General features: G+C 32.4%; 1 protein-coding gene across 1 annotated transcript; it reads right to left on the reverse strand.

Annotated features, from left to right (window-relative positions):
- Nucleotides 1-7,236: 7,236 nt before the first annotated feature.
- On the reverse strand, nucleotides 7,237-16,119 carry LOC134229999 (glutamate receptor ionotropic, kainate glr-3-like). Its single transcript, XM_062711771.1, has 11 exons — nucleotides 15,986-16,119; nucleotides 15,579-15,772; nucleotides 14,832-15,011; nucleotides 14,490-14,702; nucleotides 14,280-14,383; nucleotides 13,951-14,041; nucleotides 12,238-12,399; nucleotides 9,283-9,436; nucleotides 8,807-9,024; nucleotides 8,344-8,609; nucleotides 7,237-7,791 (listed from the first exon to the last, which is right to left on the reverse strand). The coding sequence occupies exons 1-11, from the start codon at nucleotides 16,050-16,052 to the stop codon at nucleotides 7,419-7,421; spliced, it is 2,022 nt and encodes a 673-aa protein (XP_062567755.1). The 5' UTR covers nucleotides 16,053-16,119; the 3' UTR covers nucleotides 7,237-7,418.
- Between the last annotated feature and the right edge of the window lie 962 nt (nucleotides 16,120-17,081).

Consider the following 17,081-nt stretch of genomic DNA (forward strand, 5'->3'; position numbering starts at 1 on the left):
GGCGGACGCTCTGCCCGGACAACTCAAATTTTTGTACATTGTAACAAATGGCAATGCATATATTAGGTTTGTGAGAAAATGAGTCCGCAATTCATTTTGTTACCTTGTCATATTGCTGCAGAGTAAAAGGGTTCCATAGTTGTTTTTCAACATAAATCAGTGTCGTTTTAAGCTATGGCTTTTCCAAGGCGGCGACGGAAGCACAGTTGTGTTCATTTTAGCTTTGGCTATTCGTCAATTTGTTTTGTAGCAGATAGCAGTTTAGGGCATTTTGTGTATGATTTTTGAATTTAACGATGTTTAGAAGAAGGCCAACTTGAAATACATGAACACTGTACCTTGTGAAAGATTACGGGGTTTGAATTTGTATTCTTGTCTGGTTTACCCCCTTTTTTCCCATCTACATCATGTTACAATGTCATAATAGTGCTGGGGTCAGATTGTGCGATATTTTGCTTAAGATGTGTACTACTCTATAATTATTGAGTTTCCTTTTTCTGACCCCCAATGTGTAAACAGTTTTTTTTACTGTGTTTTACTTTTTTAGTAATTTACTTTTATGTTTTACATATTTCACTTAGACATGATATTATTTGTTTTGCCTCTATAATTATTGAGTCCCCTATTTCTGACCTTCAATGTGTAAACTGTGTTTAACTTCTGTAGTCATTTACTTTTATAAATTAAATATTTCACTTCCACATGATGTTATCTATTTTGGCTGCTTTTAACAAAAAAACCCTAACTCAGACGTTTGGCTGGAAAACTAAGGAACATAAACAGAATTTTTAAAATGTTAATCTTATACAAACTGTGTAAGTATGATGTTAAAGAAATATTAGGGTTCTTTTTTTGTGTTGGTCTTATTTGTCAATCAGTTCTTTTATCTTATTCATTTCATACTATGTTTAAAATGACAACTTAGCATATTTTTTCCTTTATCTGGAAATGCAAAACCATTCCCTTCTTTGGTATCAAAGCTCTGCAAGTACGTCAGAAATATAAAGGATGGTCTTTTTCAATACTAATAATCTATGTTATTAACGAGTGAATGATTTCATTTGTTGAAATCTGCTACATATATGCTGTACTGAAATACTAAAATCTAACTGTAACGAAGTATGTGTTCAGCTACTATATGCATCAGTTATGTATTTAATTTCATTAAGTCTTATGCTGTTGAGGATTGGATATCTTAACGACAAAAAGCAAATTACATGTGATCAAAAACGCTGAAAATTAATGTCGGTGCAAGTGAATTAAATTTACGTTAAATGAACATGAAGACATTAGTAGATGGACTTTTGGTTATGTGAATTTTATGACATCGTAAAAATAAAAATCATAATTCATATATATATTTCAAAACATGTACCGGTACATGACAGTAACAATGTTATCCTCTACCATATACAGCAAAGCTTATTAAGTAGGAACTTGTTTATAAGGGAATGTCGATTTTAAAGATTTCAAATCTGTTCCCCATCCCTGATATCAAAACACTAAAATATACAGTCAAGTACAATCATAAGATTTAATGCACACACATGATTTCAAAATCTCTTGCCAATTTGTAAGAGATTTCAATACGTGATTTAACTGAACCAATTTTTTTCTACACATGATTTTGAGTACTTCGCCACCAAAAGCTCAATTTTACTTCTTCCCAGTCAAAAACATATGGCTATAACAAACAGACAACCATGCCAGAATTATACTTCCTTCTTCTCCTGTTTATGGATGTTTAATCTTGTTTTCACCTAGTACACTGAACGAATAAACTTTTCTGAAAGGTTTCATTCTGAATATGATAAAGGTTGCAAACATTACCTTTATATGTTGTACTATGCGGGACTTCAGATTTGGAAAAAACTCCTTCGATCTGTTTGCATCTTAAATGGCAAATTATACAGGAAAGAACGGTAAGAATTAAAATGATACCTGGCAACAAAAGAGCAATTGTCAAATTATCCATTTTGTGTCTCATTCCTTGAGCACGTACACTTTATTTAAAAATATTCCATTATATATTAAAGAATCAAACATTAGTCATGGGGTTATATAAGCAACCAATCATTCCTAATTATGGTTTTAAAGATTATTTACATAAGAAATTTACATAATCTTTAAGATGATGCAAGACATATGTCACATAACAACTAAGAAATAATCCCTGGTAATGTAAATACTAACGATTGTTAAAATCATCATTGGTTGTGGAATTTCTGTCCTCCTCATTAAGCTTCTTTGCAGGACCCTTGCCAAAGTCATCCAGTGGTACATCCAATCCATCTTTCCAAGTCCTTCGTCTGGCGTCCTTCCAGGAACATAAATCCATTTTCCAGTGACCATGCAGAAGGAATGATTTATATATAGGGATTTTTATTATCATTTCGTTTTTTTAAATATTGCAATAAAGATTGATCCATCGTTCTATTTTAAAACACGTAATGCCTTAAAGTTAGTGACGTCATATTAATACACAATGTTTATGATATGATGGTGCAATACGCGCTGATTACTAGGTCAGTTAAGCGACACGAAAATATTTGCAGTGAATACTTTGTGAGGAATATTTTGAAACAGAGAATATAATAAATTTTTTATACCATTTTGAAATTCCAGTCGGCTTGAAAAGTTTTCGTATCATAGATACCATGATATCATTTGATATCATAGATTTTATCAAGCTTTTATCTTGTTCAATGTTTTTTTTGAATTTGAAGGTATTTGTGTTAACATATATGAATATAATGCTATATGTATGTATTTTCCATATTGTCATATTTAATTATAAAAAAAATTAAGTATTAGTTTATTTCTAAAATTAGAAATATTTATTGAAAGAATGCTTCCCTACAATGATTCTTTTGTTCTTAAGAAGTTTGATTCCTGTTATCAAAAGTATTGAATATTTTTTGAAAAGTATATTTTTAGAATCTATACACATAGCTAAATAAAAAATCAAAGCAAAAAATGGGGGTCTGTATGGAACTTTTAGCACTACAGAGCATGCAATTAATATGACTTTTTCGCACTGTAATTATGTCTAACACGTTATTCAATTTTTCAAAGTTTTCCTTTGATATTTTTTTATCCAAATCAATTATTTGATCAAACTTAGTTTTCTTTCATCTTAGATAGTCACTTTAAAAATGTAACAACAAAAATAGTATCAAAATACTTCGGATAATCAATTATTTAACCTTTTTAAACTAAAAAAGAATGCGATAAAATTGTAACGACATTTTTCTCAAATTAAGCAGAGTGGTTAAAATTATCTTAAATATTCAAAATATAATAAACAAGAGGCCCAGGGGCCATATCGCTCACCTGAGTAATTTGCTAGGAAAAAGCACATATCAGATCAGAACTGAAAGTTTACAGAGTTTGGTAGGGGGGGGGGGTTAATTTTATATATTGAACAAGCTAAAATTTACAAAATGATTCCATATAAATATCACTAAGCATGGATTTGAATTACTTGAAAGGAGGATTTCAAAAGGTTCTCCTATATATTCCTATGTAAAACTTTGATCAGCCGTTTTGGCCCCACCCTAGTCCCGGGGGTCATGATTTGAACAAACTTGAAACTAAAAATGATTCCACATGAGTTTCTTTTTTCCTGGCCCGGTGATTCTTAAAAGATTTTTACTATATATTCCTATGTAAAACTTTGATCGGCCATTTTGGCCCCACCCTAGCCCCGGGGGTCATGATTTGAACAAACTTGAATCTACACTACTTGAGGATGATTCCACATGAGTTTCATCTTTCCTGGCCCAGTGGTTCTTGAGAAGATTTTTTTAAAAATGCCATTAATTTTTCTGTGATTCATAATTATCTCCCCTTGGAAAAGGGCGTGGTCCTTCATTTGAACAAACTGGAATCCCCTTTACCCAAGGATACTTTGTAGCAAGTTTGGTTGAAACAATTATTGAGAAGAAGATGAAAATGTGAAAAGTGACAACGACGACAAGGACGACAACAACGACGACGACGACAGACAACAGACAAATTTTGATCAGAATAGCTCACTTGAGCCTTTGGCTCAGGTGAGCTAATTAAAAGTGGGGGTCTGTAATGTTGATTTTTATATATTACTAAAAAAGTGCTAATTTTAAGCTTAAATTGGGTATTTTCGTGCAAAATCTTATTCGTGAAAAGAAAAAAAAACACTTGCTGTGGCCTTCAACTAGACATTTAGATGTATCAAAGATCTATTGTAAATAAACAATGATTTTGAATGCTTGTCTGACATTTGCCATACGATATATTCAGGAGAGCTTGAGATAAAAAAATACGGCAGAGTCTGACACATCTGTTTCATACTTGGATATTTTACTTGAAAAGAAGTTAATGGTAATCTAACAACCAAGCTATATGATAAACGTGATGACTTTTACTTTTCTATCGTCAACTTCTCTTACTTATGCAGCAATATACCTTCATCACCTGTACACCAATGTATATATCTCAGTTGATTCTATACGCAAAATCATGCTCTACCTATGAACAATTTCTAAAATAAGGTAAATTATACGAAACAAGAATATCAACAGTCTCCTCGTTTTAAGTCATCATTTCGTAAGTTCCCGCGGTGTGCTCCTTGTCATGATCGGAAAATAACAAGAAAATTCGATCAATTCAAGTCAAATATGGACTAACAATTTTTGAAAATTGTTAATCCACTATTTATACATTGAATAATCGGATTTTGTATTTTCTGATCATGACAAGGAGCACACTGCGGTGTGACCGGTCAGCAGGGGATGCTCACTCTTCCATGGCACCTAATCCTACCTCTGATGTTTTGGAGGTCCGTGTTTGCTCTGCTCCTATTTTGTATTGTTTTATGGACTTTGATATTGAATACTGTTCTTTTTCTCCATATCCTTCCTTATAAACTTTCATGGGTTTTTAATATATTTTTCAAATATGATGATAGAATTCATGACAGTTAATTCAATATATAGTTTATGACCAGGCTAGAACATTTCACTACACAAAATTACTCTATTTGCAGCCAGTATGCTGAATACTTCGAAAGCGGAAAAATTGATCCTTTTCTAAAAAAAAAAAAGAAAAAAAAATCCGCCACAAAATATAGTTCCTTACTAGATGTTTTCTGTATGGAATTTAACCATGACGTCTAAACTGAATATAGTTTAATTAGCATTATAGAATCAAAATTTATTTTAAGAACGTAAAAATCATACAGAATTTTTAAATAGAGGCCAAGATAAAAATCTGCTGAAAAGCTGAGGAGCGAACCTCGTTAAACATAACAGCAAAACATTTAACATTACAATGAAGCGCATTGAAGTGGTAAAATTTTCCGTTTGGATGAAACGTTCTGAGTCATGTTTTGAACGTCAATTATAACATAACGACACGCCCATTTCTTTAGAAACGAGAAAGGAATTTTCGTCGTAATGTTTTAGGACACTACACTTTCCGCGACTTGCAACATGAGTTACACTGAAATGAAGATTTTTAAATAAGAAAAAAGCTATATATAGAGTCCTTGCTTTGGTAAAACACGCATTGCAACGAATTTGTACAAAATAATGATTTTATCATGTTTATTGGAGTTAGCATAGTATATGTATCAGTCGAACACGTGCTTACTCGGTGTTTATGTAGACCGTCAATTTCATTGGCTACTATATTTATGAAATACCTGTTCTGCAGGTATTCGATTGAATCATTGATATACTAAAGATATCAAAACGTTCCAAGAAAATTTTACCACTTCAATGCGCATTGTAAGTTTGCTAGTAAAGCTAAATTCATATTTGCTCAATAATGATTTTTATATATATATATATATATATATATATATATATATATATATATATATATATATATATATATATATATATATATATATATATCTGAAGTTACAGGCATTTTAAATGCCTTGTTCAACCATCTTTTTTATAAGAATAAGAAGTTATACCACAATTCATAGTCTAGAAACAATGCTAGAAACTGATTACCTATTCATTTGCTTTTAGATAGTTTCATATATCCAAAGTACTTTTGAAAGCAATATTAATTTATAAAATAAAAAAAATATATGCTCAACTGGATTGTTCTTTCATATAAAAAGCAAATAGAAGATATATGCACAAGAAAATCGGTCTTGTATAAAAGTAAATATCACTTGTACATTCACATACACATTATTGATTTGTAATTTATTAATAGATATCTAATAGATGTCTAATCCCAGGAAAGGACTCACAAATGTACGATGTGTTTACCTCTACAGCTTAAGCAGAGTCAACAAAACTTATGACACCTGCAGTCCTTGCCTCAGGATCATGAAACATCTTAAGCTTAAGTCAAAACATTACAATTTGTATTTAAAGCTAAGGAGACAGAATTTAAAATATTTTATAATATTACTTTACAAAAGTGTTGTTATCAGAAAAATTAGAGATTCGTTCAATAATAAATAAACATTTTACAGGCAATTATAAATTTGACCTAATGTGACCGTGCAGAACAAAACGAGGTCACGTTTAAATCTTCAGTTTATTCAACAGCAATAAACGGCAATGGCATGTGTCTATAAAAGAATATACATAAATTATAACTTCAAATAGAATGAAAAATAACAAGTTATGAAAAAGAAAAGTATTACAAAAGCAAATACCTATATCGACAGCACAGCCTCGAGGAGTTGTGACCTTGAAAACTGGTTGGCGGGACAAGTAATTTCAATCGAACATGAGTATTTATACCCAGATCTACTGCGCAAGTGGATTGAGTTGATTTTAAAAAATACGCCAATCAGGGATAAGATAACAAAAGAGTGTTCGACAAAAACCTTTACCAAATGTTAGAATCATACTCACTTAATTCAAATAATCGAATAAGAAATAAGTTTACAAAAGTGAGCACGGTATTCGCCTAAATAAATATATGAATTAAAATATATGTAATTATTTGGTCACACTAAGTGTACATCTGTTTCATGATTCTGCGGCCTGCAAATATTAACTGTTAAAAATAGCTTGTCATACTTGTTCAAGAACTCCTTGTTGCTTTTTTTAAAGACGGAGAACAGCCTACGCCCCATCTTTGACACTTGTACACTTTGTAGCACAAGTAATCTTAGATTTTATTATAGATTTTGCTACATGTTTTGTTTATATAACATAATATGTGTAATTGTGTTTCGTATTAACAATAATTCTATGTACTGGGATATTTCAATTGCTTTGTCATCTGTTCATCAATAATAGCCCACTCAAATTCCAGTCTTGTGTTTTCATTAGTGTTTAACAGAACACAAACTCAATGGGTATCAATAATGAATTCTTTTTTAAAAAATCTTCTCTGTGGGAAGCTTGAAAGCCAGAAAATGGCTTTGGTGAGGCATATATGTTTTTTTTGTTATTCATATATCACATCTTGATAAAATGACAAAATGTTATATTTTCTTTTTCGTCCTCCATTTCTGACACTGGGTCAGGCACGATGTGTTCTACTGTAACTGTATCCAACGTGTCCTTATTCGTCGGAATAGTTCTCAAGTGAACACATTTTTCATGGTTTTGATGACAGCATTTCCTTGTAAACCAGCTAAGTATAAACTCCAATTTCAGAACAAGAAATCCCATTGCAATACCTATACCCGTGAGATAAAAAGCAGCTTGGAGGTCTATCAACGATATTGGACGAGACTGAAGTCCCGAGGGTGCGAAGCAAAAAATAGACTTCGGCCAGTGTTTCACCTTAAAGGTTTGCATGATCCCTCCTTCTTGAAGTGATATGATTCTAAGGAATAAAATGATATTATTATCATTATCATTTAACTTATAAGTTTATTATTCATTTTATATATGTCTTACATGACATTTACATGGTAAAATGGATTCTATTATATTGTTTTCTTTCACTTTTTATTAAATGATTATCATACCTTGTTAGAATGAAACATTTGGAGATATCGAACAGTAGTCAAGATCAAAAGTCCATGAAACAATACAAAATAAGAGCAGAGCAAACACGGCCCTCCAAATATTGGAGGTGGGATCAGGTGCCGTGGAGGGGTCAGCATCCCCTGCCCACCGGTCACACCCGCCGTGTGCTCCTTGTCATGATCGGGAAATCACGGGAAAATCTGTCTAACTAAGCCACTAAACCAAATACATGTATAACCAGGGAATACACGAATGTTTGTGGAACACAGTATCCAAAGAACTGACCATCTTGTGTTGAAACAAATTATAATGAAAAACAAAATAAAGTCCGGAAACAATATGAAGAGAGTTTTCGATAAAAGTATGTCTGATAGCAGCAAATAATTCAAATTGAATACAAACTTACTGATCCGAAAATATTTTGGTGTAGAGAGAATTATTTGGAAGTCCTACTGCATAATAGTTGTTGGGAATTTCCTCCTCTGCTGTCATTAGCGCACATCTGTTTGATTTTCGGATATCCATGTAGACTTTATCGCCAAAGTACACATATTTTTCTCTGTACATTTTGGCAATATGAACATTGGGATCAGGACTTAAGACTTCGGGATCAGTCTCGTTGAATCTTTTAATCCCTGCCCATACAGCTTGTAGAGTCTCAACCGTTGATGTCTGCAAGGAAAGATCTATTACAGCGGTATCTATATTGACATTTTTAAAACAATATCTCAGTTTACTGTCAAATATATATGAAAAAAATATCTTCTTATTTTATAATTACAATAACATTGGATTATATATCTGTTCCAAACGTGTAAAAAAAAAACTTGTTTTAGAACTGAATTCCTTTAACCTGTATTCAAACTTACATTGAACCAAGTAACGAAGAATGTTCCTCCTATGGTACCCCATTTGTATTCTGACTGGACAATCATTTCATCCAGGGAATTAAAAGGAGGTTTATCAAGGGGCACGGTAAGGAAAGCAATTAGATTCCCACTATAAGTCCCAACCAAAACAATGGAGAATAACCAAAACGCACTAATGAGTGTCCTGCCACTTGGTGACTTAGGGACGCTTTCACCACCTTTGAAAAAAGTAGAACAAATATTAGATTCATGTTAGATTTTTTTCGTTGTCTAATTTCTTTAGGAATACCTTGTTATTCAAGTTCATTATCTTTACCTTTTGTATTAAAAGACTTATACGCCAAAAATACACAAAAACTTAATATATTGTTGAAAATTAAAAACAAATTTAACAATAAAATTCAAAAACAATAACTGTGAAATCTAATCGTTGTATATAGTCTTCTTTAGGTAATGATGCAATAGGTTTTATTTACCTTGTGTAAGTAAAGCACCAAACATGTACCAAAATGAATGCTGAAAATCCTGTTTTCCTTTATTTCCGTGTATAATATAGAAGGGAGAAATATTCTCAGTCATACATAAAAATAAACCACAAACAACCAATACCACGCCCGTGCAAAGCATCACCTACAGAAAATACAAGCCCTATTGGTCACAAGGTTCGTCTCAGTCACCTTGTGTTGCTTTTCCTTAGAAGCAAATACTTTTAGAAACAAAGTCAGTTAGGGACCTAATACGGAGTCATAAAGGGTGTGAAATGGAAATCCGTATCCTACAATATGGATTTCCATTCCACACCCTGTATGACTCCGTATTAGGTCCCTAACTGACTGTGTTTCGAATTTATCCCGCTGAAGACCTTTTTAAATATAAAAAAAATCTATGTGCACATTATGAAAATATCAAGTTTTAATCCAACAACAATCAACATAAAATATTACAAGAAATATAACAAGAAATTTAACTAAACTATCTACGCAACCGTTTCTTAGCAGCCATTTTTATTTACAATAACAACGCTTCGAACGGAATCGCGTGCCCGATTTTCATATTACTCCTTGACGGAGACGTAATACGGAAAATTTCAGGACGTCATGTGATTAGCTTTTATCCAATCAGTAAACGACAAATTTGTCTGAAGCGGGATAAAATTATTTTCTTCCCTCGATCTTTATTTTAACTAATTTAAATGTTTTGACCCACTTCTTGTTGTCCATTCATTGCAACGTGAATTTCTGAAAAACCGAAACCTGAATACTGCATGTAAAATGTTGAAATTAAATATAAACAGGACCTTTCTTTTGTGGCGAAGAATTCGAATATTGTTTCTAGAATACTGGGACTATACAAAATGGCATCCCAGGATTTAGTCTATCTTTGCCCAATGGTTCATAATTTGTTAAAGTTCAACGACATAACCTATTTTGTTTTACCTTACCGGTTTGCAAACAACTGCATGGTGTTAAAGATATGTATGCCGTGTTAAACAGTATATTTGCACAGCTGAAACCGAACAAAAATTTCTGGAGTATGATAAGCTACCAAAAATGAAGTATTCTTGCAAATTCGACGAAATTTTATTCGGTATTAACAAAGTACTGATCAGGAAAAGAACACGATATTCTCATGCATATTTATAAAGGACTGACGTTTATCCTGGATCTGCGCATGTGCGCGGGAAAAGCATCGCGAGAATCATCAGGTCGAGGAAAATATTTTTTTGTGAAGTCTGTTCAGTGAGGGACACAAATAGACCAATCAGCTCAATGAGTTGCATTTATGGGTTACTACATAAAATATTACATGTGTTTTTCAAAAAGGCTAGTTTTTTAAATCGCTCTCAGAAAGACTTGATGTATTATGTACATTATTATCAACTAATCCCATGCTCATATTTGCATACAAATGATTAACAATAATGAAAATTAAAGTTTTCCCCACTCCATTGTACAGGTCTGTTTGTTTAGAGTTCCCCCGTGCTGTACTGCTAGTGGGCATTTTCGGTTGGGTGAACATTTACGGATCTTCAGTATGGAACGCATTATGCGGAAAAAATATTTTATGTCAATGTACAATGTATGGAAAGTAATTTAAACCGCTATGTTTACACCCTGAATGGGATATTGTCAATTATCCCTTTTGGTTTTTTAATATGAACTACATATGTAGATGAAACTTACATACCATACATCTTGCCTTCTTGGAAATATAGTCAAAAATAATAAAATAAAATTGGTCAAGGAATTTAAAACTCTTTCACTAAAAACTATTCCAGTTTGAGGGCACAACCAAGCATTTCGATGAACACCAAAAAAAAATTAATTCAAATAAATACATCGGAACCTTTTTTTTAAGAAACAATTGTTTTATATGGGGGATAAAGAATACAGTTATAGTTTTAATTAAAAATCAACTAGCTCGACAGAAATCTGACAAGTAAAATGATGTTGAACATTGTGTTTATGTCTTTAATTTTATTCATTCACTACAATTTACTGCCAAACTGCAAATTTCACTTTCGAATGTATCTAATAACCATATTGATTGATCAAATTATATCATTTTTTTTTGTATTGGTTATTTCATTTTGGCACAACATGGTTTCCACACTTCTTTATCCATATATTGACAGCTGTAGAAGTTCACCCAACCGAAAATGTCCATTGAAAAAACAATTGCACGTGATTATTCCTCGGTACAAAAAGCAACCGCTCTTAATATTGACAATCCCTAACTCACGTGTTTGTAGTAAAAACGTAGTATCTACCATGCTTAAAGGTTCATTCACAGATTTGAAGAATATTTGTTGCTGTAAACATGCGAGACAACGTGATCATGAATATTTCAATAAGAGGCGGTTTTTTATCAAACACGGAGAGAAAATAATTTTTACCAAATAATATTTCATAACTTTTAAAAGTGATAAAATATGGAATTGTCTTATTTGCAGAAAGTATATAACTTATATAACTTGACGAGACACCACATATATTTATTACTTTTAAAATAAAACACTAATACGGCATATATAGCTTTAATATTTGAAAGGATAAACAGAAAGTCGGACGGAAGAGGAATAAACTTTTCCCCTTTTCAGAAAAGACTTTTTTTAATTTTCAAAGTTATACACTGATGTAAGAAGATCATGAATGTGAGCATAATATTCAGTATTAACTTTTAACTTCTTTTGTCCAAAAAAAAAAGCATTAGACAATTTCAAGAACATATGCAGTGTATTATCTACATATAATTCAGTTGTAACACGTCATTTGATTGGGTAAAATCTGATTTAAAAACAATTTTGTTTTTAAATCAGAAATTCATAAATTCTAATTAAAGACACTTAATTTCTTACGTTTATATACTAACGTAAATTATCGGCAATGAAGTAAGAAACCGGACTTGTGACTTGACTTTAAATGACTTACTTCCCAACGTAAAGGCTTTGCAAGGATCAACAATTTTTTCTCATCAGGGTCCGGTTTTTTCATGAGTAATGTTGATGTATCGTAATAAAAAGGCAATGTGAAGTCCATCACCTCCTCTCTGTCTTGGCGGACTGAGGTAGTGGCAACCATCAAATCTACTTCCTGTCAAATCATTTAAAGATTTTATCAAATTTAATTTCTCTGTTCTCATTATTGAATTCGTAGCATGTACTCTTTCCATTTTATATACTAGTATTTCTTTGTGGGATTAGATGTGTGCTCGATCCTGCGTAACACTACTGTGTAATCTGAAAAATCTACTTTATATAACAACATAACTTTGAAAATTTGTAGTGCTTTCTTCCTAGTTATTTTTTTTATACTTACCTATAACTAAACTATTGCAAATCAACTTACCGAAATTGCCAGCAAAGTAGTACATTTTACATGATAGCAAACATTTTTTGTGACAGTTTTGCAAAGATTTGTTTACAAGTAATTAAAAGTAAATGTAACAAGATGTGTTTGTGAAACACGATGCGCCCGGTGACAACAAAGTTCAAAAAAGCTATCTTTAGCACAGTCAAGGATACAAGATAATTGACCTTGGTGTTCTTTGAAAGAACCTAATTATTGGAGTATGCATACCAAATATGAAGTCTCTATCTCCTATGGTTCAAAAGTTATGGCGAAAGTTCGAAAAAAAACTATTTTTTAGTATATAGGTCACAGACAAGGTCACAGGATAATTGACCTTGGTGTCCTTTGAAAGAACGTAATTAGTGGAGTATGCATACCAAATATGAAGTCTCTATCTCCTATGGTTCAAAAGTCATGGCGAAGGTTAAAGTTGACAATAGAAAGACAAACAAATAAACATACAAACAGACAGACAGGACAAAACAATATGCATCCCCGTTTTATCGATCCGGGCACATAAAAATTTATTATTTACATTTCTCTAGCGCAATGTGTTATTGGGTCGTTTAGATAACTTTGTCACTGACAGATGATTTATTTTATTGGAAATTTTATATATTTTCGTTTGAAATACATTAATCATACTCTATGAAACATTTTATCTGCAATAAACGACGTTTAAAAACTATTTTACATCATAGATCTGAGCCTTAACATAAGAGAGAGAGAGAGAGAGAGAGAGAGAGAGAGAGAGAGAGAGAGAGAGTCAACGATAAGATCAATTTCTGTTGCTTTCCTTTTTCGACCAACGCTGAATTGTATACGAAGGTTAGGATGGGGAGCAAAGGGTTGAAGGGAAAAGTTATAATACGTATATTTTTAATTAAAATTTCATTTTTATGATAATTTTAGCAATGGATATTGAGTATTTTTTAACGATTTTTTTCCATTATGTTATTTTGGTACAAAGCGTTACATAATGGAAACTGTTTATGCACCAGGTAAAAATAAATTATATCTGTATCTTTTTCTCACATCTATAGAGATGACACACCGTAAATATGAAAATAACACGTGAGAGTAATACCTCCAATTGGTGGGAAAAATCAAAATGGTAGGAGTTACGTACGTCAGACTTATATGAATATTTTGTAACTATGATGATACAATGTATAAATATAATATATTAATTGGCATGTGTGGGGTCTAATAATTAAAATTTTTCTCATAACGTAATTAGCCTTTACTTCAATGTATAATAAAACCTTATTGAAAAAGTCGGTAGCAATTTACCCGTCTCTCCAACTGACCAATCATGCCGCTCCATGACTCATTGTCCAGAATTCGGCCGAATTCATCATCTACGGGTTCTGTCACTGTGTATCTTGATCAAAGAAATTAATTTTCATATAATTGAAATACATGTATATGGCGATAACGAAGAGTATTCAAGCTCAAAAGTCCATTAAACAATACAAATTAGGAGCAGTGCAAACACGGACGTCTTTAACATGAGACATGGGATCAGGTGCCATGGATGAGTGAGCATCCCCTCTGACCGGTCACATGAATAAACATTTCGACATTTTAATTGAATTGATTGGAGAATTAAATCAACTTACGTAAAATTGAGAGATTTTCCCATTTCTTGGAGAAGGTCCATACAAAACCCAAAGTAGTCAGTCGTTTTTCCATTTTCTTGTATTCTCTCCGTAAATGGTGGCCACTGAAATAACATTAAAATAGAAACAAAATATCTTTTCTTTAATTAATAAATTTCGTCTGTATTTCTTTATTCAGGTGTGCTTTTAAACAGAAGATCTGTAGTTTACCCATTTGGTTGTCACCAACATATGTCGTTTATTAAATCCAAAATCAGAATTAGGAAAGAACGGAGAAACTGTATAAAGATGCCCATTGGGATGCATACAGCCAATTACTTCAAATTGTCTATATAGATTGCACTGAGGAGAACACTGCCCTTCTGATTTCCACATTAGTGTATGTATGTAATACATCTCTTCGCCCCCATCCTTGCTGCAGTTCTATAACAGAGTTTTAAAACAGTACAGATTCATTTTTGCAGCATTTCACAAGTTATGGGTAAAAGATGATAACTTTTTGTGCTAATAAAAAAAGTGGAATACACACATTTTAACTTAAACATATGTTACCTGAATATTGATCATTTCTTCCTCCTGCCAAAGATTAAGTAAAAGTACATTATCGAGCAGCGAGTTGTTAGTGCCTAGGTCTTCGTTCCGATTCCTTGAAATAGTCACCACCAGCCAGGAAGAATGATCTCGCAGAGCAGTGTGGCGAAAATTCTCTTTGGTCTGGTCAAAGTCGCTTGCCTAAAAACAACCTTGACATTGACTGCTGGGGTCTTCAGACTTAGACTGTCTGCAGATAGTTTTCAGTTGGCCTAAATGAGGTAGAGTTTTTCCCGTTAACATTGGCCGTCATATTGAGGGTCATATTCTTTCATTATTCAAATAACCTGAAGATTTTATACTGAACATCATGATGTAGGAAGCATTAATTGATTTTCTGTGCAATATAATTTGATAAAGCCTCCTTTATTTCATAATTTTTAATCCATAACGACTCCAAAACCCCACCACCCAAATATTTCTGCCACACCCTAAAGGCCACACCTGGAAGGACAAAGAGAAAAATTTTCCAAGTTGACCATCAACATGGCGGCCGAGGGAAATAACTCTGAGAGAAGATAGAAAAATTATCTACTACTTCCCCTGACCCGACTGTTACAGCTTAAAAAATACCTAAATAAAAATGCAGGTATATGATGATACATTGATTTCTCGTAAGAATGTTAAGGTAGAAACTCTTTCAGCTGTTACATATGTACATATATGTATGATATATATTTTACTCTCATCTTTCGTTCCCTTGTTTACCTTTTCTAGAAGCCTTCTTGTATTTTTATGGTTACATAGAACAGTAAAATTAATATGAATTTCTGCTAATTCGGAATATAGATTTCTCAATAGCGCCATTAGATCATCAGCGTTAGAGAAGTCATCAATGTTGTATAACTGCTGCACATGTGATTCTTTGTTTGTGTTTGCAGTGAATTCATCCAAAAGAAATGCTGAAATTAAAGGTTTATATCGATTAAATTAAAACCTTTAGAAGTAATTATGAACCACTGAACGAGAATTTTTTCATTATTCATTATTCAATTATTCAGACAAAGAATGTAACAATTATTGAAAATGTTAAAAGAGAATAATGTTATACACGGGTCAGTTCTTCAATAAAAATTCTCGTTATTTCTTCTAACTGTATGCCTAAAGCTTCTCACCGTATGAAGAGTCGAAGAAAATGATCGAAAGATGCCAATGAAGTTCGGCAAAGATAGCGAACGTCATTTTAGCTGCTGTTTGAACATCAACAAAATTTCCTATCTCTGCGAAAACAATACTTTGGTTCCTTCCGGTTGTTTCGGTTATGTTTACAAAATGTTCGGTGATGACGCGAATTAGCTTTGATGCATACGATGGAACAAATATTACATCCAAACCACTTTCTTTAATTTCTAGGGCTGAAGGAAAAACATATTTTTAGCATATTATTTTGTGACATTTTAGCTAAATATTTCAGCAACTTTTTAACAACAATAAAATTTCAATACCTTTAAAAAATATTAACCAGTAAAAACAGGAGCATTACTCATTACCTTTTTGAAGAAGTCGATATGGTTCAGAAAAATCTGTTTTATACAAGATGTAATTATTTGTTTTCTCAGTTTGAAAACTCACCGAAACTTCTTGGTTTATTAATATACCTGAAAAAAGTAATCATACAATAGATTCGGAATAATTAGGCAATCATATGAAAATATTGATGTCATTTACGACATAATGAATTAACCTACTAAAGGTTTTATGAAATACATGGAGATAAGAAACAGTACTCAAGGTCTCAAGCTCAAATGTTCATTAAACAACACAAAATAGGAGCAGAGAAAACACGGAGCTCTAAAACATGTGAGGTAGGATCAGGTGGCATGGAGAAATATGATCATCCCCTGTCGACCGTTCACATCCGCCGTGTGCTCCTTAATTGTCATGATCGGGAAATAACGAAAAAAATCAGTGTATAAATAATGGCCTAACAATCAGTATGAAAAATGACAGTCACCATTTGATAATGATTCAATAACAAATTGTATTTGCTGATAAGATCATTGTATCGACAACTGAACTTACGAAATGATTACGTTAAACGAGACTGCTGATATTCTTGTTTCACCAAATTGTTTGTCAATAATTTACCTCGTTTTAGAAACAACTGAGAGATATAAACCCCGTATGCAGGTGATAAAGGTATATTGCTGCAAAAGTAAGGAAGGCTGACGATAGAAAAGTTAAAGTAATCACATTTATCTTGCTTGTTAT

Source organism: Saccostrea cucullata, unplaced genomic scaffold (genome assembly GCF_032062105.1).
Source record: "Saccostrea cucullata isolate Sc308-1 unplaced genomic scaffold, CSIRO_AGI_Scuc_v1 ctg1153, whole genome shotgun sequence".
Taxonomy (NCBI): Eukaryota; Metazoa; Mollusca; class Bivalvia; order Ostreida; family Ostreidae; genus Saccostrea; species Saccostrea cuccullata.